Source organism: Castanea sativa, chromosome 6 (genome assembly GCF_040712315.1).
Source record: "Castanea sativa cultivar Marrone di Chiusa Pesio chromosome 6, ASM4071231v1".
In the NCBI taxonomy this organism is placed as follows: Eukaryota; Viridiplantae; Streptophyta; class Magnoliopsida; order Fagales; family Fagaceae; genus Castanea; species Castanea sativa.
The window spans coordinates 58671522-58693190 of NC_134018.1; the positions used below are offsets into that span (position 1 = coordinate 58671522).

Sequence of the window (21669 nt, forward strand, 5' to 3'; positions counted from 1 at the left end):
ATGCAGCTACAAAGCTCTCTCTTAGGTCCTTGAGTCCTTCTGTTTTAATAAGGATAATAAAGTAGATTGTCTACTTGTTTCTATTTTTTAAATGAATATTGAAGTTTATCGACAAAAAAAAAAAAAAAAATAGTGCATGTATAAGATCTCAATATATCATTTGAGATTTGAGTGATTAAATTGCAATCCTAAAATTCTAATTTTGAAGAATTTAATACAAAATTTGGTTGTAAGAAAACCATATCCCATGCAATGTCAACTAACTTCATGTCTTTCATTGGTAACTGTGAAAGAAAGGAAAAACATAAATACAAAAGAAAGGGATTTTGCCTCAATTTCTTAAAAATTGCAAATAACAGTTAGATCCCAACTCCTCCCTATTTCTCTCTCCCATGTTACTCTTTCTTTCTTTCTCTTTAAAAATTCCAAATTTTGAATTTAAGGTCATATTGCATTTTTGACAACTCTTGATAGGCCAAGAATGTATTAACCCTTTTAGTAAATTAAATCAATTAATTAGCCAAGTGAATTAATTAAATTCAATTATAGGCAATAGACGTGGTAGCACAAACAAATCACCAAATAACTAAATGCAACGGAAAATAAATTTGATATGGGTGATTTGTTTATGAATGGGGAAAATCACTAAGGCAAAACCCCACCGGGTGAATTTAAGGTCACCACTCCCGAGAATCCACTATTATCAAAACAAGCGGTTACAAGTAAAGGAATCCTAGTACCTTATACCAACCTACCGTTAAACCCTTACCCCAATACACAATTGGACTTGTAATGTAGTGACAATCTCTCCTTTCAATGCACGGCTCCCAATACGTGACTAACCAATCGATGCACGGATCCCAGTACGCGGCTTACTCCTTTGCACGAATCCCAGTATATGACTAACACACCAACTTGAGAAAGATGTTAGCTGCAAAGTTCTTCAATTCATCCACACGATGAAAATCAAAAGGCTCCTTAGTTACAAAACCCTACAACGTACAAATGCAGCAGCTTCTTCAAGAGAAAGATAAACTAGGGCAAATTGTCTCTGGTTACAATATTTGTGTAACAACAAATGCAACAACCCCCAAGACGGCCCTTAAAATAATCCTTATACATGTCTAGGGTTGTGAGAAAATAAACCTTACACAAATAGCTTGGATATGCATGAAAAACAAATCTGGAAATCTGATTTTCATAATTCTCAATAGATAGACTATCTATCGAGCTACTGTCGAGTTTCGGGCAAAAAGCTTCTTTTAAACCTCGATAGATCCTATCTGTCGAGCTTTAAAATACATCAATTCTTCACTTTAGTCTTGAACCGATTTGCATGACTTTAACTCTTGACTTGAACACAAAGTTGCTTGAAGACTTAAACCATCCTAGATCTACCTAATTACAAGTAAAGTGTGTTTTGTCAAAGAATTAGTCAATTCTAAATGACATATGTACATAAAAATTTCCACATATGTCCTAACAATCTCTCTTTTTGGCATTTCGTGACAAAACCACAACAAACAAATAAAATATGAGAGAAGTCATAAATCACTCAACTCATATTCACTTGTTGAATACAATAAAATCTAATCCTAACACAAACTCTTGAAAAACTTTTCAAAAAGAGAGTTCATGGCATGATAAATTTTGACAACCTGTATTTCTGAAACACTTTAAACAAAACTCATCAAGGCATCTTCGTGTGAAACAGAAATTAAAAGATTGCATACATAAGAATCATGTGTATAAAGATAGAAAAGAAACAACACATGGAGAGATAGGTGAAAATGTAATAACAACCTTATCAAATATGTGTGTGTGTGTGTGTGTGTGTGTGTGTGTGTGTGTGTGTGTATCAATAAAGAATACAAGGTTTGCTATCACAAAGTGGTCACAAGACCAATGTACAAGAACAAAGTATCTAAAAGATAAAGAAAAGAAAAGAAAAGATACATAAGTCCTCACTACATCCCTTAAAATGTATAGACATCCCCTCTAACAAAAAAGGTCCTATGCTAACTCTCCCCCTAGATACATGACTACTCTCATATCCCAAAACTACTCCCCCTTTTTGTCACAAATGAAAAAAGGCAAGTCACTGTGAAGCAATCATCTCCTCATCATCGGAAAAGCTAGCATCCTCATCCTTATCATCACTGGAGCCATCATCATTGTCCTCGTCATTAGAAGCTTGTGGAGATGGAGATGGAGATGGAGAAGCGGTGAAACCACCAATGACAGTCTGTTGTCATGCGATACGACTAACACGGGTGTTCACCTGACACAACTCATCACTGAGAGTGTCAAGGCAAGCATCCATGCACTCAAGCTGAGCCATGATGGCCTCGAGAGCCACACCACCTGTGGAAGAAGAAGGTGCGAAGGTGGAAGAAGTAGAACGGGCTGGAGAAGTCACCGCCTCGGTCCATAGCCTCTTCGGTCGAAGCTGGGCCTCACTCCGTCGAACAATACCAGCATCAATGGCACACATGATGAGGAAATGATCAGACTCGAGATAAGAGACAAAAAAGTGGTGAATGATTCTTGTGATAGCAGAAGGAAAGACAAGCATATCACGGGTCGCCGTATCCTTATAAACATTTATAAGAGAGAGGATAAAATGAGAGGGAAAGTCTATAAAAAGATCCTCTAAGAGGGATAACAAAAAGCGAGCATGAGGCTCAATAATAGAATTATAGTGAGACAAGGGATGTAAAAAAAATGTCATCACCATATTTAGGAACCTCGAACCTTTTGCAAAGCACGAGCATGAGGTGTTTTGGCGCCCACCCCATGATGAAGGTGTCTCACAGAATAGAGACAGAAGTTCGTCTTTGGACACAGTCCTCAGATGTGGACAACCGGGGTTGTCAAGATGTGATTCCCTTGAGACATGTAGCACTTTAGAGATAAGCTCTGGAGTCACTACTATAGGACTACCTCTAACAAGAGTGAAAAACTGAGGTACCGAAGAATTGAAACTATGCATATTGGAGTAAAACTCCTGTATAATCACGGCGAGATAGCTCACAGGAATCTCACATAAAGATTCTCAACCCCGTCTGTGTATAACATCCGGTGGAGTAGTATCGGAGAAGTCCAATAAGATAACGTGGATGCCACGTTTGGAGAAGTTCTCCGAGAAGTCCTTATAGGCATTCTCATCATGGAACCTGACATAAAGAAGAGTGGAGTCAGAAGATGATGCCCCAGAATGAAGAGGGTTCCGGGACGGAGTAGTCTTGCGCTTTGGTGACATTGCGCAAACTATCCGCGAGAGAGAGAGAGAAAGACAAATAGAAAAGTACCAATCACAAAATAGTACTAGAATATGAAAAGAAAAGGTACTTATGCATGAGTAATGCATGATCATATGACGTGCAACAAAAAAAAAAACATCATGGGCTCAGCCCAATCCAAACCTACCAGCACACAAGGTTCCAACAAAGAAATCACACATCTATAATGCATGAAACATTGTGAAAATGCAAATGGAATGCAATGCATGATCATATATCATCATTTAAGCAAAACCCAACCCAAAAATTTCACAAAAACTCATCAATTTTGAAAAACCCCAAAATATTTTCAAAAACCCATAAACTAGGTCAAAATGTATGAAATTCATGAAGAAAGAGTGAGAATAAGATCATACCAGAGAAAAGAAGATCACTCTAGGCCGAGAAATAACTGGGTTTGAGGTTTAGAGAGAGAGAAAAGTGTTTGGGGAGGTGAAGAGACAGTTTTTGTCGAGAGAGAACGAGAGAAATGAAATCTAATTTTGCACTGAAACTATTTAAAGAAATCGCGTCTCAATGGATCGAAAGGTATCAAGAATCTGTCGAGCACTAATTCTCAACAAATAAATCTGTCGAATTATTGTCGAGAATCTATCGACAGCAAAGAACCTCGATGGATCAAACAACTGTCGAGAAGCTATTAAGACAAATTCTAGATAACTCGATGCATCGAAGATGCAATAGGATCTATCGAGAAAAAGAAGCTCATGGGTCTCGATGGATAGCTAGCTATCGTCGAGAAACTGTCAAGTTTGATAAAAACATATTTTTCAAGAAGGAGAGAAACACACAAATGAATGCAATCAAGCAAGCTACTCAACCAAAGATCCAATCAACATGTTAAGCTCTAAAAAACACTCTCAAAAATAAGAAAGTAAAGCATTTAGATCCAAAACACACGCATACACTAAACAAGTCTAACCAATTTTATGTTTCAAATACAAGTCAAGACAGTTTAGTGAGCATACGTTAACACATGTATTCCTTGTGATGGTCAAATAACATTGTACCCATGCATGTATCAAAAGTAGTAAAGAATTTTTGCGTGTTGTGTGTGAAAAACATCGCAAGATTGCACAAGTTTCTCGTGTTATGATGATTTGAATTATGAGAAAATCAATTTAACTAACACTCAATCATAATCGCTTGATGAGGACTATCACCTTCGAGGTACATCCTATAACTCCCACATCTCCTAGAAACACGCTTGCAACCATATTTAAAAGTATTTTGATTTTTTTTGTTTTTACATTATTTGCATATTTTTCTTTTGAGTATATCATGCATGGGCATATAAGAGAGAGAAGAAAATATCCAATTATTTTAAGCTTTTGACATTGCACTTTGGCTATGCTAGAGCATACAGATGTCATTTCATGATTGGCGAGTTTTAGTGGTGAGATGGTTATTTATGCCTTTCTCTTAGAATATTTAGTCCTTCCCTTCAAAAAGAGTGATATGAGTATTAAGTACAAGAGATTACTTAATCTTACTCATCACAAACACGAGCCACAAAACTCACTTGCTTAGTTGTGCATTAAGATGCTTATCTAAGCTACAAATGATACAAAGTTTAGAAAATTGTATTTCAATGGCCATCCAAGGTACACAAGTACCAATTTACACAAAACACACATACTGTTTTTGTATTTTTATGATTTTTCAATTTTTTTATTTTTGTGAAAAATAAAATAAAGCAAAACTGAAAGCAAACAAATAAAAACATGTAAACATAGCATAGCATAAAACTAGACTGACTCAAAAAAAAAAAAAACAAAATACACAAGTAATGCATAAACAAAAAGAGAGGAAGAGAGAAAAAGTGACTGAATCACTTTGAGCCTTTTTTTTTCCATATCTTGGAAGAACCTTTCCTTTGCTCGAACCCTTGAATCGGAGGTGAGAAGGAAGAATTAAAACCGTTTAAGTTCGAAAGGATCATGAGGGCCTTTAGAAGATCTCCAAAATGAGCAAAAGATGATGGAAACTAATTCTGGTATTCTAGATGAGATCATACTGTTACTCTGTTGAGTGGCTAACCACTTATAGCAATTAGGTTAAGTATGTCATGTAGCTCCACAGTGATGACAGAGATACTGCTTCTTTTGTTTAGACTTTTGGTTATTACCCTTCTTAGTCCTAGGGTTTCTAGTCTCTTTCTTTTCAAGTTTAGGGGGTGCTCCTAAGATAGATTTACCATTGTTTATGTTCTCACTAGCTAAAATAGTTTAATATCATTGTTATTAGAATCAACATTATTAGCAGGTGGAACAAACACAGTAGTACTAGAAGAAGCAATATTAGGAGAAGAGAAATCATACCCCAAACTGGATCTATCAGAAATAGATTTTTGAAAGCTAAGCATCTCATCATGCTTTGCACTAGAAGTCCTTTCCAAATGAGCTCTGACCTAGAACAGCTCCTCTTCAAGCTTTTTTGGTCTTTTCAGCCAAGAAGTTGTTCTCAACTGTAGTACTCCAATTGTCTGATTAGCCTCATCAACCTTTGTGGAAAGCTCTTCACAATCAAGTTCTACATCACTCAACTTCTTGGTGGCCAGCCTATACAGTTTCTCACGCTTCTTGGAAACCTTGTACAACTCAGCATAAGCAGCATGGATGTCATTTTGTTCATCCATTTTCTCAAAGTTAGATTCCACCAAGTCCTCTTCTCCATCCACGTCTTCAACAATCCCCTCAGTAGGATTTACTATGGTAGTGAAGGCATTCAAGATTCCCTCGTCATCACTGTATGAGTCATCCTCAGGCTCGGTGTCACTCAAGGTAGCAGCAAGGACTTTGCTTTTCCCAATGGTCTTAAGATAGGTTAGACATTCTTGTTTCATGTGCCCAAAACCTTGACAACCAAAACACTTAGGTCCGGAGGGAACAATGTACTGACCGTCATCCCTAGAATCCTTCTTCCCTTTATCTTGGCTCTTGAACTATGAAGAACTAGATCGCCTTCGGTCCTTGTCAAATCCTTTTCCATTGGCATTCTTCATAAACTTTTTGAACTGCCTTGTGATATAGGATTTCATCTTAGAATCTTCATCATCAAAAGACTCATCAGTGTCACTGCTTTTGACCTTCAGTGTCATGCTCTTGCTCTTACTCTTACTCAATTTCCTGATCCTAGAAAAACTCAATTCATAGTGATGGGACCAATGAACCCTCCTGCCTTAACGATACTATAAGACACCTTCGTCCACCTTGCCACGTCATGGACGAAGGAAGGCAAGCCATTTAATAAAGGATTTAATGCCTCGGGCAATTACAAGATAGATTATCAGATCGTTGGAAGCCCATTAAAACCTACATTATTAAGCCCAGAGGCGTTACAAAGGGGAACTAAAACCATAATAAAGGCCACAATGGCTAGGAGCGAAGGAGTCATACATATACACCCTCCAAGACCAAAAAGGTATAGAGACATCCATCCAAAATATACTGGTACACATAATTCTGACATTCTGAACTTTCTTACTCCCTAAAAAGCCCCTATATGCTGACTTTATCATCGGAGACTCTATGACAAGCACCACACGGTGACCATCTGAGGGAGGCTTTTCAACACACTTGTAAGCACAGCGACGAGCTTCCAACTCTATCTGGATGAACCTACTTAACTGACGACTTTCGCATCATCAGTTTGGCGCCGTCTATGGGGAATGACATTTTCACACTTAGGTTCGAGAGCGTAGTTCCACTCAATTCCCAAGTTCAGATGGAGTCCAACCAACATTCTGCAGGTACTGGCTCTACAAATCCAGGCACCTACAACTAGTGTGGAAGAGCTTACCAGACAGAACTAGGCAATGAGGCAACGACTTTAGCAAGAAGTCAACCGTTCTGGGACCAACCGGGACGACGAGGGAGATAGCCAAAGAAGAAGTGACCGCCGACAAGCGGCTACTCTAGAAGGACCAAGCTCGGACCTTCTCCAAGAAATGAGAAAGGAGATGGATGAGCTAAGAAGCGCCAATAAGGGAAAAACGGACTGAAACCTAGATAGGATGGTCAGGATGACGGATTTACCCTTCACAGCAATGGTTTTGGAATGCCTAGTGCTGTCAAAATTTTGCCTACCTCAGCTTGAACCATTCGACGGACTGAAAGACCCTCTGGATCACCTTAACACTTTCAAGACGACTCTGAGCTTTCAGCAACCTCCGGATGAAATACTACGCCGTTCTTTCCCCACCACAGTCAAAGAAGCTGTGAGGGAGTGGTTCACTAAGTTACCAACATTGTCTATTGATAGCTTTGAGCAGTTGGGCAATTTCTTCTTACACCACTTCGCCAGGGGACAATGCCTGGGAAGGCCAGCAGACCACTTACTTACCATCAAGCAGGGAGAAAATGAGACCTTAAGGTAGTACATGAACCATTTCACTCGAGAAACTTAAGAGGTTGACAAAGCTGATGACAATGTGCAGTTAACAACCTTTAAAGCTGGATTGAAGTTAAGGGAGTTCGTGGTCTCACTCGCAAAGAATCCCCCAAAGACGATAGCAGAGATGCTCCTAAAAGCGCAGAAGTACATGAACGCCGAAGACGCCCTAGCAGCGATAAAAGATGTAAAGAAGTCCAATGAGAGGGAAAGAAAAGAAGATGGTCAAAGAGGGCGAAAAAGGGAGCGACTAGATCATCAGAATGCTAATAGGAACAAACGGAAAGAAGATAAAACTCCTCGGACGGTAAAACTCACTCTTTTAGTTATGCCTGTTGATAAAATTTTGGCACAGATTAAAGATGAGCACTACCTCAAATGGCCAAGGCCATTACACTCGTCACCTAATGTGCGTGACAAGAAGAAATATTGTCTTTTCCACAAGAATCACAGCCACTACACCGAAGATTGCAGGGACCTGAAGAAGCAGATAGAGGAACTCATACGAAAAGGAAAGTTGCAGAGATTTGTAAAGAAAGGAGAACCCAGCAGATCCAGGGATAATAATAAGGACAAGCATGAAGCTTCACCAAGTGATGAAGATCACGCACCCCATCGTCCCCAAAGCGCGATCAGGGAGATCAAATCGATCACAGGAGGACCATCTACAGGGGGATCATTAAATCCCTCAAGAAATCATACCAGAGGCAAGTGAACAGCGTCCAGAGGATATCACCCTTGAAGCAAAGACGAACAGACATGGACATATTTTTCTTGGAAGAAGACGCCAAAGGAGTAAAGCAGCCACATGACGACCCCCTGTTTATAATGCTTATGATAGAGGGGTTCAATACAAGGAGAATCCTTGTGGAAAATGGTAACTTCGCAGACATCATCTACCTCTCTGCTTTTCAACAGCTAAAATTGGATCCGGGTAGGTTGTGTCCTTTTGAATCCCCTCTCATCAGCTTCAATGGAGATAAAGTGTATCCCAAAGGCATAATGACGTTGACGGTCACAGTAGAAACTTATCCGCGACAACTGACTAGTTAATTGGACTTCCTGGTGGTAGATTGTCCATCTTCATACAATGTGATCATTGGGAGGCCACACTCAATCGTTGGAAGGTAGCCACGTCCACTTATTGCTTGAAGGTGAAATTCCCAACAAAAAATGGTGTAGGTGAAGTAAAAGGAGACCAAGTGCTGGCTAGGGAATGCTACTAAGCAGTGTTAGCTGCGAAGGAGAACCATACATGGATGATAGAGGAGAAAGAAGATGAAAACATGGAAGCATTGGAAACTGTGGAGCTGGTAGACGAAGAACCAACAAAGACTACAAAAGTAGGGACGACCATGGGTGCAAAAATGAAGAAGAAATTAGTTCAGTTCCTCAAGGAGAACCTGGACATCTTCGCATGGAGTCATGAAGACATGCCAGGCATATTTACAGAAATCATCCAACACAAGCTGAATGTGGATCCCGAGAAAAAGCCCGTCCAGCAAAGACGACAAGTCTTTGCGCTAGAACAATACCAGGCAGTCACGGATGAGGTCAACAAACTACTAGTGGTAGACTTCATCCGGGAGGTCTATTACCTAGCTTTCCAACGTCGTCTTGGTAAAGAAAGTGAGTGGGAAATGGAGGATGTGCGTAGACTTCACGAACCTAAACAAGGCTTGCCCAGAAGACAGCTTTTCCCTGCCAAGAATAGATCAGCTGGTGGATTCCACAGTAGGACATAAGCTTCTGACTTTCATGAATGCATTCTCGAGGTACATGGTTTACAGTCAATAGTTCTTAACCAACCCTTTTTCGCTGAGCTTTATAAAGCTTTAAGAGAGAATAGGGAGTAAGGGGGACCTTCGCTTCATTAGAAATTTGACCCGGACCTTCTTTCTTCTCTTGCGGAGCCCTGAGAAAGTAACCGGCGCCGTGTTGCTCTACTAAGTGAAGAATCGCTCGCTGCCTTTTCTTCGCGAATAACACGTAATCAGATAAGAATGGCAGAGGAAGACCAGGAGAAAACAGCTTTCATCATAAGCCAAGGGCTTTCCTACTACAAGGTGATGCCCTTTGGGCTGAAAAATGCAAGAGCAACCTACCAGAGGTTAATAAACAAAATGTTTAGTAAACAAATAGAGAGGAACATGGAAGTGTATGTGGATGACATGCTTGTCAAGAGCAAAGAAGAGTCTGACCACCTGGACGACCTCCAAGAGACGTTCACAACTCTCAAGCAATATCAAATGAAGTTGAACCCCAGCAAGTGCGCCTTTAGAGTGGCGTCAGGGAAATTCTTAGGGTTCATGGTGTCTTAAAGAGGGATAGAAGCAAACCTAAAGAAGGTACTAGCCATACTAGACATGAAGTCACCCAAGACCGTGAAGGAAGTCCAGAAACTCACAGGGAGGATCGCGGCGCTCAATAGGTTCATCTCTAAAGCGGCAAACAAATGCCTACCTTTCTTCAAGACTCTGAAGCAGGCCTTCACCTAGACGGACGAGTGTGAGAAAGCTTTCCCGGAACTCAAGCGCTACCTAAGCAATCCACCCCTCCTGGGCCCATCCAAGGAGGGAGAAAACCTATATTTATACTTAGCAGTGTCAGCTATAACTGTGAGCGCAACTTTGATTTGAGAAGAGGACAGAAGATAGCTCCTAGTGTACTACGTCAGTCAGGCCTTCCAAGGGACAAAAGCCAAATACCCACGGATCGAAAAGATTGCATTAACTTTGATTGTAGCTTCACGCAAGTTGCGCCCCTACTTCTAGGTGAACCCTATCTTGGTGATGACAGACCAACCCATAAAGATGTCAATGAACAAGCCTGAGGCTGCAAGAAAGATGATCCAGTGGGCTATCAAACTTAGCCAATTCGACATTGAGTACCACCCTAGGACAACTATTAAGGCGCAGGCATTGACAGACTTCATCACTGAATTTACAATCCCAGACAAGGAGGGAGCAACAGACAAAGCGGAAAGATGGACGATCCAGACTAACAGTTCATCAACTCGAAAGAGGGGCGAAGTAGGGGTCCCTATCATCACCCCAAAAGAAGAGACGCTCAAATACAGAGTTTAGCTAACATTCCCGGCCACCAACAATGAAACTGAGTACAAAGGAGTACTAACGGGACTAAGGGTCAGGAAGGCACTAGGAGTCAAAAATTTGCTCCTCCAGAGCGATTCAAAGCTCGTTGTAGGTTAGATAAAGGGGGAGTTTGAAGCAAAGGAGGAAAGGTTGCGAAAATACCTATGGCTAACGAAACTTTTGACACAAGAGTTCGATCGGGTGGAGTTCACACAGATCCCCAGAAGCCATAATATGGGGGCAAATGAGCTAGCGAAGCAGGCGTCGTCAGAAGCAAGACTAACGAATAGAGACTTGAAGGTTGAAGTTCAGAAGCGTCCCAGCATTCAAGAGGTCCTCACCTTCACAATCCAGAGCGAAAGCAGCTGGATGACCCCAATCCTGTCCTTCCTTCAGGATAGACGGCTTCCACAGGACGTCGAAGAGGCCAGGAAGGTCAGAAAAAGGGTAGCTAGGTTCACGATCCTGAATGACACCCTGTACAAAAGAGACTTCTCCATACCTTACCTGAAGTGCATCAAGGAGGAGGAACCCAAATATATTACAGAGGAGATCCATGAAGGAATTTGCGAAGAACATGCAGGCCCGAGATCCCTGGTTAGCAAAGTCATCAGAATAGGTTACTTTTGGCTTACTTTGCAGAAGGATGCAAGGGAGTTCGTCAAGAGATACAACAAATGCCAAAGTTTTGGGAACGTCCAACGCATCCCAGCAGAGAAATTGACACCAATAGCCTCCCCATTTGTTCACTATTACTAGTGAATCTTAGTGCTTTTCTGTGAGATTTCTGTCCATTTTGAAAATATACCATGTAAGGCTACTTATAGTGTGAAAAAAGGGATTTGGAACAACCCCCAGACGATGTGGGATTTGTTCCAAACCTCAACATAAATGCAGAAAACTTGTCTTGTATAGTTTTTGAAAATCGCTATGTGTGTGCAAGATCGGGTCTGCGTACGCATGCAAAAGATTGACGGCTTATGAACATAGTTTCCTCTCTGTATCCTGCATTTTTTTTGTTGGAGTATTGCAAGCCTGTAAACTGTATTTTAACCGGTTATTTTTCCTTTTATACTAAGATGCTATCAAATGGTGTGTTAACCTAACAAAACAATATAATTTGTCCTTTTTTAATTGCAAGCGTGGCAGAGTTTTAAATGGCCAAACGGTGCAACATGCAGCTAGTTTAACTTAAAAGCTATATACGCAGCAACATTTTAAGGGGTATTTTTTCCTACATGGCAGCACCTCCTTAATTGCAAGAAAAGACTTCTGCTATTATATATAAATATATGATATTGATATATTGATGAGCAAGAGTTTAAGCAAAAGAGCTTGAGTCAGTGGAAAACATACACTCAACACCGATGACGAGCTCAAAGCCTCGAACCGAAAAGCCTAGCGCAATGTTTAGGGATCGTAACCAACAATGTGGATTCATCAATTTCATGCTGTAAATCTTGGCAATGATAGAGGTAACCAGGTAATGATGCCCCATAATAGTCCCAATATAATCATGATGGCGATGTTGCTAAAATCAAGGAAAATATCCCAATAGAAAGCTAATATATTGGGATACATATTAGGAATTGGTATGAGAGAGATTCCCTTCCTTTTAATTGATTTCTTCTATTATAACCTCTACTAACTAAAGGTATCATAGTCATTAGGCCATACCTCATTCGTGTTTAATCCTACACTACAAAAAACGCGAGTCTTAGGCCGCGTTTTTTTAGGCCGCGTTTGTAAAAACGCGGCCACAGACAAACTAAAGCAGCGTTTTTTAAAAACGCGGCTTAAAGAAAATAACAAAAGTCGCGTTTTAAACATGCGGCCATAGAATGTGTCTAAAGCTGCGTTTTTTTGGAGCTATAGCCGCATTTTTGGGGGTGGAGCAATGGCCACGCTTAAAACACACAGCTATAGGGCCTACGTATTTCAAAAAAAAATTTTTAATCTTAACTATGGCTACGTTTAAAAAAAACACGGCTCTAGCTTGCCTAAAGCCGCATTTTATAGACGCGGCTTTAAATTTACTCTGAAGCCGCATGTTTAAAACGCAGCTTTAGTTTGTGATTAGGTTGCGTTTCTTAAACGCGGCTTCAGATTTTGCCTATAGCCACAGGTTAAAAACGCGGCTTTAGGCTTTGTATAAATACAAAATTAAAAATTTTCAACCCTACCCTCTCCAATAGCACATCAGCCTCCATCTCTCTTTCTCAAAGAGAATTCTCTCAGACTCTCACCTGTCTCTCATCAAGCTCTCACCTCCGATTCATCCATCATCCTCACCGATTCATCATCGTCCTCACCGTTGCACCAAAGCTCATGCTCCATCGCACCGAAGCTCACACACAAACTTCGATCCGATTCGTCATCCTCGTCACCCATCTTTGAAGCCCAACTCCGTTCATCCATCATCCTCACCCATCCGTTCAATCAGCCATCGCCGACTCACGCAGGCCACACCCCATCGCCGATTTGTTACCCAAGCCCCATCGCCGATCTTTCTCCACTCTTCTACGGGTACTTTCTCTCAGCTTTTTCCTTTTTCTCAATTTGCATTTGGGTCTTTGTGTGTGTTTGTTTATGTTGTTGATTCTGCTTTGGGGTTATTGAAAAGATCCTAAATTTTTTGAAGTTTCTTTTGTGATTAGTGATTTTTGATGGGGAATTGATGGTTAATTTGTGTTTTATTTGGCTGATTTTTTTTTGGGTTTTGCTTGGATTTATATGACATTGGTTTTTGCATTTTATTAGCAATATGTTTAAGCTCTGCTATGTGGACGAAGTTGGGTGTTTGATGGATATAAATTATCTATTATGTTCATATTTTATTTTAATTTTTGCTAATTAGCTCTGTAAAAATTAAGAGCGACCAAATGAACATTGAGCTTCCTAGGAACAATGGTCAATGTTGTATTGTACTTTATATACTTGGACTCTATTCATTGGAAAACAAAAGCGCTCAGTACTACTCCTAAGAAGAAAAGCAATGAGAACAAATTAAACTTTGTGTTAATTTGTGTCTTTTTTTCTTTGCGTGGAGTGGAGGGATCGACTTTTTCAAGTCTCTCAGTGAGAAAGCTTAGTTGGGAGTCTTAGTTGATGTAACAATCATTTTAAAAGTTCTTAAAGATGATGCAAGAGTCTTAGTTTATGCGGCTGCAAACTGCAATCGTAGTTAGCGAGCTTGTACAATTTGAGTCTCATCAGTGACTGGGCCCATAGTTAGGCTGTTCAAGCCATTTGATGAACTTTTTGTTGATTCCCAGGTATCATAGATTTAATAAATTTTAGAACAGATGCTATTATCTTTTTTATTTAATTTATCTCTTTCTCTCTCTTTTATTTAATTTATTTAATTTTTAAGTAACAAATATCATTAAATGGGTAGAGGTTATGAGCTCTCACCTTGCATGGAAATATGTAGTGGGGATAGGTCTTATTTGATGGGATGAGTAACATCAGTAAGAAAGCACAAAAAAGAGACTCACTGGGGTTTGGGTTTGGATTTTCTCTAATTTGGAATTGTTTTAATGCTTGCTGGGTTATCATTTCATTGGGACATGCATTTATCTTGCATGTCCGTTTTCTGCATTTTTTCTCTTTCAATAATTTATGTATAATTTGCACTTATAAAAAAAAGAGTATGATTTCTATTTTCTCCCATAGATACTATTGATCATCTTCTAAATAGAAGTTTTGGAAATTGGTAGGCCATGTTGTTCTTGAACTTCAGCGCAATAAAGTTATTGATCCCTTTCAATCAAAGTATTGCGAAGTTGCTAAGCAATTTAAAGGAGAAGGAATAAGCTTTCTGATTGGAGATTTGGATGCTAGTCAAGGTGCCTTCCAGGTTAGTATGCTTTCATCCTATAACTGGTTTTGGTTCTTTACTCAGTATGTTCCTTTGATATGGTAAATGTTTTGGTTTGTATGATCAGTATTTTGGACTTAGCGAAGATCAAGTGCCTCTAATCATCATCCAGAACAATAATGAACAAAAATATTTGAAAGCAAACTTGGAGCTAGATCATATTGCACCTTGGGTGAAAGCATACAAGGTGATCCCTTGCTTCTTCTTGTTGTTTCCTTTTTTTTTTCTTCCATATACTGCTCTTGTTGTTTGATGGTGATATCAATTTTTTTTTTATTTAAATGTAGGATATATGTAAAGCAAAGTAGCTTTTAGGATGGACTATGTTCTTGTTAACTTTTCCTTTTTCCAGTGATAGGATATTGTGGACATAGTTTTCCTTTTTTTTGGGGGGGGGGGGTTGAGATTATGTTTGTGGAAAAAATGTTGGGGGGTGGATATGGGATTGGAATCCATTTAATTCCATTCTGACTGAAGAACACATGCTTTCTTAACCTTGACTGTGTGGACTAAGGACAACTTTTGAATTTGGATTGGATAAGCATCCAACAATTAATACCAATATTTTTTTGGACCAAATTCCTCTGCCTCCTCCATTAAACAAGGTTTGGAGGGTGCATGATTTGTATTTACCTATAAAGAGAATTAAAAAAATTGCTTTATGCAGATGTGTTTGTTTTCATCAATATGATATATTAGTTCACTTGATCCTTATGGCACTGCCCACCAGCACCACACGCACTGCCTACCAAATACGTATTGTATATATATATATTGGATGTGTTTGACATTGGAAAAAAAGGGGTTCTTTGGCTTTAGTTTGCTGAAATTTTTATGGGTTTTTGACTGCTTTTCTTATATGTTTATATTGGAAAAAAAAGGTTGTCTATGGCTTAGTGGACTTACGGGTTTGATTGCCTACAATTGGTCTCAACCTACAATGAAAATCAATGTCAAGATCATTCGTGCTAGGTAAGTTTTTGTTGCTCATTTATATAACAGATTCTTTGATTTTTTTGACATATTTGTTTGTAGTTTTATGTTTGATTATAAGGCATAGATGTGATTTGATTATAGAAGAAAGTTCTTTTTGCTTGGCTGATGAGGAAGTTTGAGGAATAAACATTGAAGCTTTTAATTTCCATGAACTCAACATTTTAAAATAATAACCAGTCTCTTTTTCTTTTTCTTTTTTTTTTTTATAGAAAAAAAGGTATATTATATAGTATTGGTAAACTCTTGGTTGTCCTGACTTTTAACATAGTAGGATTTCTACTATGTTTTTTAGATAGTTGGCTAGAGTTTTATTTTTCATAAAATTTTATTTATATGCGTATCATGAATTTGAGGCACTGACATTACACAGTTCTGAAATTTGTGTTCATCATTATGAACATAAAATATATTTAATTTTAATGAAAATTCATTACTTAAAAAAAAAAAATCTTGAAGCAATTTATGTTCTTTTATGTTCTAGTGTATAATTTACTAGTGCATGTGACAATGGAGAAGTTATATTATGAGTATTATGTTCATCTGTTGGTGTTCTTAATTTCTAGCTTCTTTGCTATTCTTGTAGATCTTTTAGTATCCCGTGTCCAAAGAAGGAAACTCTCTCTAGGCACTCTATCTTGGGTCCAAATGGACTTCATGGGCAGTGGCAGCCACCTATTAGTGATAAAGGGGTATGCTAGTATCTAGCGATTTCTTTTGCTTCATTGCCAGAACCATGTTGAAATACCTCTTCTTGATGTAGGTCCAATATCCAAGCACAAGTATATGGTTCAATTAAAAAAGCGCTCAGACTCCCTTAGGCCTTTTTAGTCCTTTCAATTCAATTATTAACACCAAACATTGGAGTTGTTTACAGGTACCATATGACCTTCATGTTTAATTTATTCAATTTGTATATATAATGTTATATTACGTCCTTTGTGCCATGCTGCCTCAGGAATGATGGGATCATGGATTTTTATTGGGGACTACTTATGACTATAGGTGCTGCATTAATGCTCCTAACTCCATCTTAAAGCCATCACAAAAGAATGCATGCTTCTTACCTTTTAGTTTTAACCCACGACATTAATTTTATTGATGGAAATTTTTTTTTCATCATTGGGTATATAATTGCTACAACTACTACATCTTTACTGCAGTGGGAATTCCCTACTATTTTGATATATATATATATATATATATTTATTTATTTATATATTTATATATATATATATATATATATATATCTCCCTTTGTCGTTTTCTTTGTAAAATTGATTAATGGAATCATATTTTGCTTTTCCCTTTGTATTTTGATGTGTAAAACTGATGAGATAGATATTTTTTTGAATGAATACCATATGCATCTTTAAAGAGGTAACTTGATAGGCTATATGATGGTTTTTAGGAAAGAAATGAGTTTTTCTAAAGTTTATGAAGGTGATTTAAGGATATGTATGATAGAGCTGTGATTTAAGGTGAGTTAGCTAATATGGTTGCACATGCTAACAATATTTGTATTGCTGGTTGTGTTGAAGGTACTTAAGCAGCTTAAAATTTGCCTCCTAATACTCCAATTTTGCTTGAAAAAGGAGATTTTGATAGGGTAAGCTCACCTTGGGAGATCCTACCTGTTGGTCACAAAATTGGGACACCAGAGTCATTGTTTAAGGAATTGGTATAACTCTCCTACTTCTATGATTTGTTTTGTGAATTGTGATGCTGATTTTTTTGTTTGGAATTGAGGGTTTTTTTTTTTTGTTTCATTAGTAAAATATGCTCAAGGCTTAAAAGGAAAGTTAGATAGTGTCATTTCATTTGTACATATTCATTGTTTCCCTTGGATCATTTTGGGGCTATAGACAAATTCAAAAAAGTATACAGGGGTTATAGCTGCGTTTAAAACGTGGCTATAGTTGTGGGCTAAAGCCGCGTTTTTAAAATGCGGCCATAGTGATAGGCTGAAGCCATGTTTTTAAAACGCGGCTAGAGTATATCCTATAGCCACGGTTATAAAAACGTGGCCATTGGTCCTGGCCTAAAGCCGCGTTTGAAAAAATGTGGCCATAAACCCCTTAAGTCTATAGTTACGTGTTTTAGGCCACGGTTAAAAACGTGGCTATAGACCAAACTGTCCTATAGCCACGTTTTATTGAGCTATAGCCACGTTTTAAAAACGCGGCTATAGAACCTTTTTTTTGTAATCCTACCTTGAGTTCTCTTCTTTCGTATAGGTTATCTCATCAACTGCTCAAATCACGGATCCATCATCAAAATCAATGTGGCTCTTCTTTGCTTTAGAAAAGAAGCAGCACTCGCAACACACACAACTCCCAAAAATTCTTTGTTGGCTAGGGATTGTGGTAATGATTGCAAGGAAAATGTCAAATTGGTCAAAATTTAAACTGTAAGCAAATCTCTACACCCTCACCAACACTAGAAAGAATGCAGTTAATGATATAAAACAATCTGGTGTTAAAGTGAAACGGGGGCATAACTCTTGTATCTGGGAACATAGAGGATACAACTTTACTTTAGCATAAAGGACTAGATTGTTGTTGGAACGATGTTTGAAACATCCAGAATGTGAAGTAAAAATTAGAACTTTTTAGAAAGGAAATAGTATCACAAACTAAACAAATTGACAATTTTGAAAACAACTACTAGCAATGCCTTGAACATGATCAAGGACGAAACCAGGATTCAAACCTGAGAGAGGCCAAAGCTTAAAACCAAAAAAAAATTATGAAAATAAAAACTAACATCTATTTTATATTCAACAAAATACTACATACAAAATAAGTATTTCTTAAACATTTCAACACATTATCAAAATGGAACTCGACGCTCTTTTAAATTTCTAAAGTCGTCTATATAATTGATTCTATACAAATTTTGCAGCAATTTCATTTTCAATGTACAAAATCAAAGACTTAGATCACAACCACAAAAAGAATTAAATTAAATCTCAAGAAACAAACACAATTTCATATATATAATATATTTGGCTACATGGTTCACACCACACAAAGTGACAAACACAAAATTTAATAACTCAATACCAAAGACTTTTACAATCATTGTCTAACATCTATTTGGATCAAATAGTGCCTCCCATGTATATTTCATCTATTTGCTTCTACGAAAAGAATAATACATACTCAAAATTCAGCATTAATAGTGCTACCAAATCTAGTGCACTCAAACAATCATGGTTCTCAAGCACAAACACAATTTCATATATATATATATATATATATATATTTGGGCGGGGGAGATGGCACCCTCTGCCCCACTGTGGGTCCGTTCCTGAACATGATAATATCACAATGAAAAAACTTAAATATTCTTCAAGACAAAAGGCCTAAGGAAATTTAAGAAAGTTATAAGCAGGACTATGACCCCAACAACAGTTGCTGTGCCTCTCCAAATATTACGGAAATATACTGTCTTCAAGGATGCCATATTATGGTTCCAACAGTTTTTATAGTGACCATTAAGATCTTTTGCGACAGCATGGTAATAGGAATTTGTTTCCACAATTTCATGGCCAAGTTTGTTAACCATATCGGCAACTGCTTCATTGCTGCCTAATGAGTTAACAAAAATCCTTTCGTCAACAAGTAACTCCACGTCTTCTTTACTATTGATAAGAAAATCCAATAACAAGATATAATTGCATATGTAAGCTTCAGATGGATAATGACACTGCTCCAAGGCCATGAGGTTTCGGAAAAGGTCTTCAGTTCCGTCATCCACCACAAACTGTGGGACTACCAAGCGAGTTTGCATACGCTCCAAGCACGAAAAGTTTTCCAAGCATGGTAAACAATGCATGAGCCATGAGAAATTGATGCATGGACAAGTTTCCATGCGCTCCCACTTACGGATTTTAATGTCTAGTAAACGTCTTTTTTCTTCTAATGATTTTTCCTCAAGATTCTGAGGTTCCCACTTCTGGAATATCAATCCTGCCATGTCCAACTTTGTTGCACTATATAGATGATCAATAGGATGTCCAGTTCCATGGTCTGGTGGATGGTAGAAATATCTGTGCAAATCAGTGAAATGTTTTATTACTTTATTCTCAATGGAAAATTCCACGTCATTCTCATTAGATAATTCCTTGTCACTGAGAAAAAAGTAGTTACAGGCAAGCGTAAGAAATGATTTATGAATGCCGGTACACAAGCTGTGATCATATAAGTCGTTGAGAAGAAAAAATGGAACCTGATTCTCAACTAATATCAAGTCTTGCCTTATGCCATCCTTTAGCAATGGTTTACTTAATATATAATCCTTTTGAATGATTCGAAACCCACTTTCAACTTTTCTAGTTGGAAAAGCCCTCAAGAAGAGCTCAATGATAAAGATAGAATCCAGTAGAAACATTTTCTTGAAATCTTCCCCTTCAGGTAGTGAGATATCAGCTGCATAACAATTGCGGATCATATCTTCATTTTTTTCAACAATACTTGCAAATTCTTTCTGGCCTTTGCAAGTCCGACAAAAGAACTCCTTGAAATATCTCAGTTTTTGCGTTTGCATGTCTTTTAGTTCATCCTTGTCGCGATGAACAGGGCCTATTGAAATTAGCTTTGGAGTGTAGGCTTCTTTATTTACATCACGAAGTCTCTTGGGGACCTTGTAGATGCAACACTCGGGGTGCCACTCAGCAGGCTCCTTAATTTGTGTAATGTCAATGATCAACTCCTCAGGCTTGGGCATCTTTTTCAATCGCCAGCTTCCTTTTTTCCTATTTACGGAAAAGCTAACAACAATAATTAGCACTAGAATATGCAATCGTTTATATATATAAACAGAAATCTAATCTTTGATAAAATGAGGTTCAATCATATGACTCATTCTATGAGATTTTTTTCTTTCATTTAACCTTCCACCTCATATTTTATATTTTGATTAATGTCATGTGTTTTTTACATTTCTTTTTACTAGTGTATCAAATGAGTATAGAATTTCAAGGCTACACAATAAAAAGTAACCTTCTTCTCTTAAGGGCAATAATATATTCAACCAATTGAAGTTAATTAACTAACTGACATACACATTTATTTTTCCATTGAAAAAAAAAATGAAATAGAAATTCATCATGCGTATTCTAATGCTTGTTAAAGGAAATTATTAGTTGAGTATAAAAACATTTAGAAACCTATGTTGCAAGGCATATATATTTTCTAATTAAAATCCCAAAGTACAAGTTACGTAATATGAACTCAATTAAATTACTGATATTGATGAAGTTTTGACGAATTATATCTTGAAGAACAAAAAATAAAGTGAAAGGATGGAGTAAAGTACCTGCAAATTTTATGTGAAAGAAAATGCTTATACGCTGAACTCCGAGGGGCAGCACAATCAACTTGAAGGTTACGAATTCGAATATTTGATCTCATTCACGAAAGAAAAAGTCTTGTGCACAGTTGATAATAATTCTAAATATCTTGCACCCCTAGTTATAGTGTGATCTGATCTCACTCTCTCAAACAGAACAAGCAAAAAAAAACAGGTCATGCTTGCAATGATGTCATTATCATAAATTTACAAACATCTTCTACTTTTTCCAGCTTGTAATTTACAATGGATTTCCAAAATCAACAATGAAAATCAAAATCTATGGAAGGTTTATGAATAAAGTAATATTACTTTGTAAGACTAGCATTATTCTTGTGCTATGTGAAACGAAGACTTGCACTTAATATGTTCATTAATAGTAAGGGCCATTGCCATTGTCAACTTTCTTATTACACAGAAAGATAGAAACAGGACCCGAGTATGTCCAATGAGACTAAGAGGAATTGCCTGTCGTATTTATAAGAGATGCATTCAATTGCACATAAGTGCCACGTGATTGGCCCCATTGTGAATAAATGTGTACCATAGCTTGACTGAATTAGTTGTTAGGATTTTTGAAGTAGTTGGGTACTCATTTAATATAAAATTTAATGTGACTATAAGTCTGTCTTTAATCTTTAGTCTCAGTAGTT

General features: G+C 37.8%; 2 protein-coding genes across 2 annotated transcripts; one reads left to right on the top strand and one right to left on the bottom strand.

The window, feature by feature from the left end:
- The first annotated feature begins 7326 nt into the window (after nucleotides 1-7326).
- On the top strand, nucleotides 7327-8409 carry LOC142640277 (uncharacterized). The gene is made up of 2 exons (XM_075814344.1): nucleotides 7327-7676; nucleotides 7773-8409. Exons 1-2 carry the CDS (start codon nucleotides 7327-7329, stop codon nucleotides 8407-8409), a joined length of 987 nt encoding a protein of 328 aa, XP_075670459.1.
- Nucleotides 8410-18683: 10274 nt separating this feature from the next.
- On the bottom strand, nucleotides 18684-21436 carry LOC142639076 (UPF0481 protein At3g47200-like). Its single transcript, XM_075813171.1, has 2 exons — nucleotides 20984-21436; nucleotides 18684-20420 (listed from the first exon to the last, which is right to left on the bottom strand). The coding sequence occupies exons 1-2, from the start codon at nucleotides 21076-21078 to the stop codon at nucleotides 19004-19006; spliced, it is 1512 nt and encodes a 503-aa protein (XP_075669286.1). The 5' UTR covers nucleotides 21079-21436; the 3' UTR covers nucleotides 18684-19003.
- Nucleotides 21437-21669: the final 233 nt, after the last annotated feature.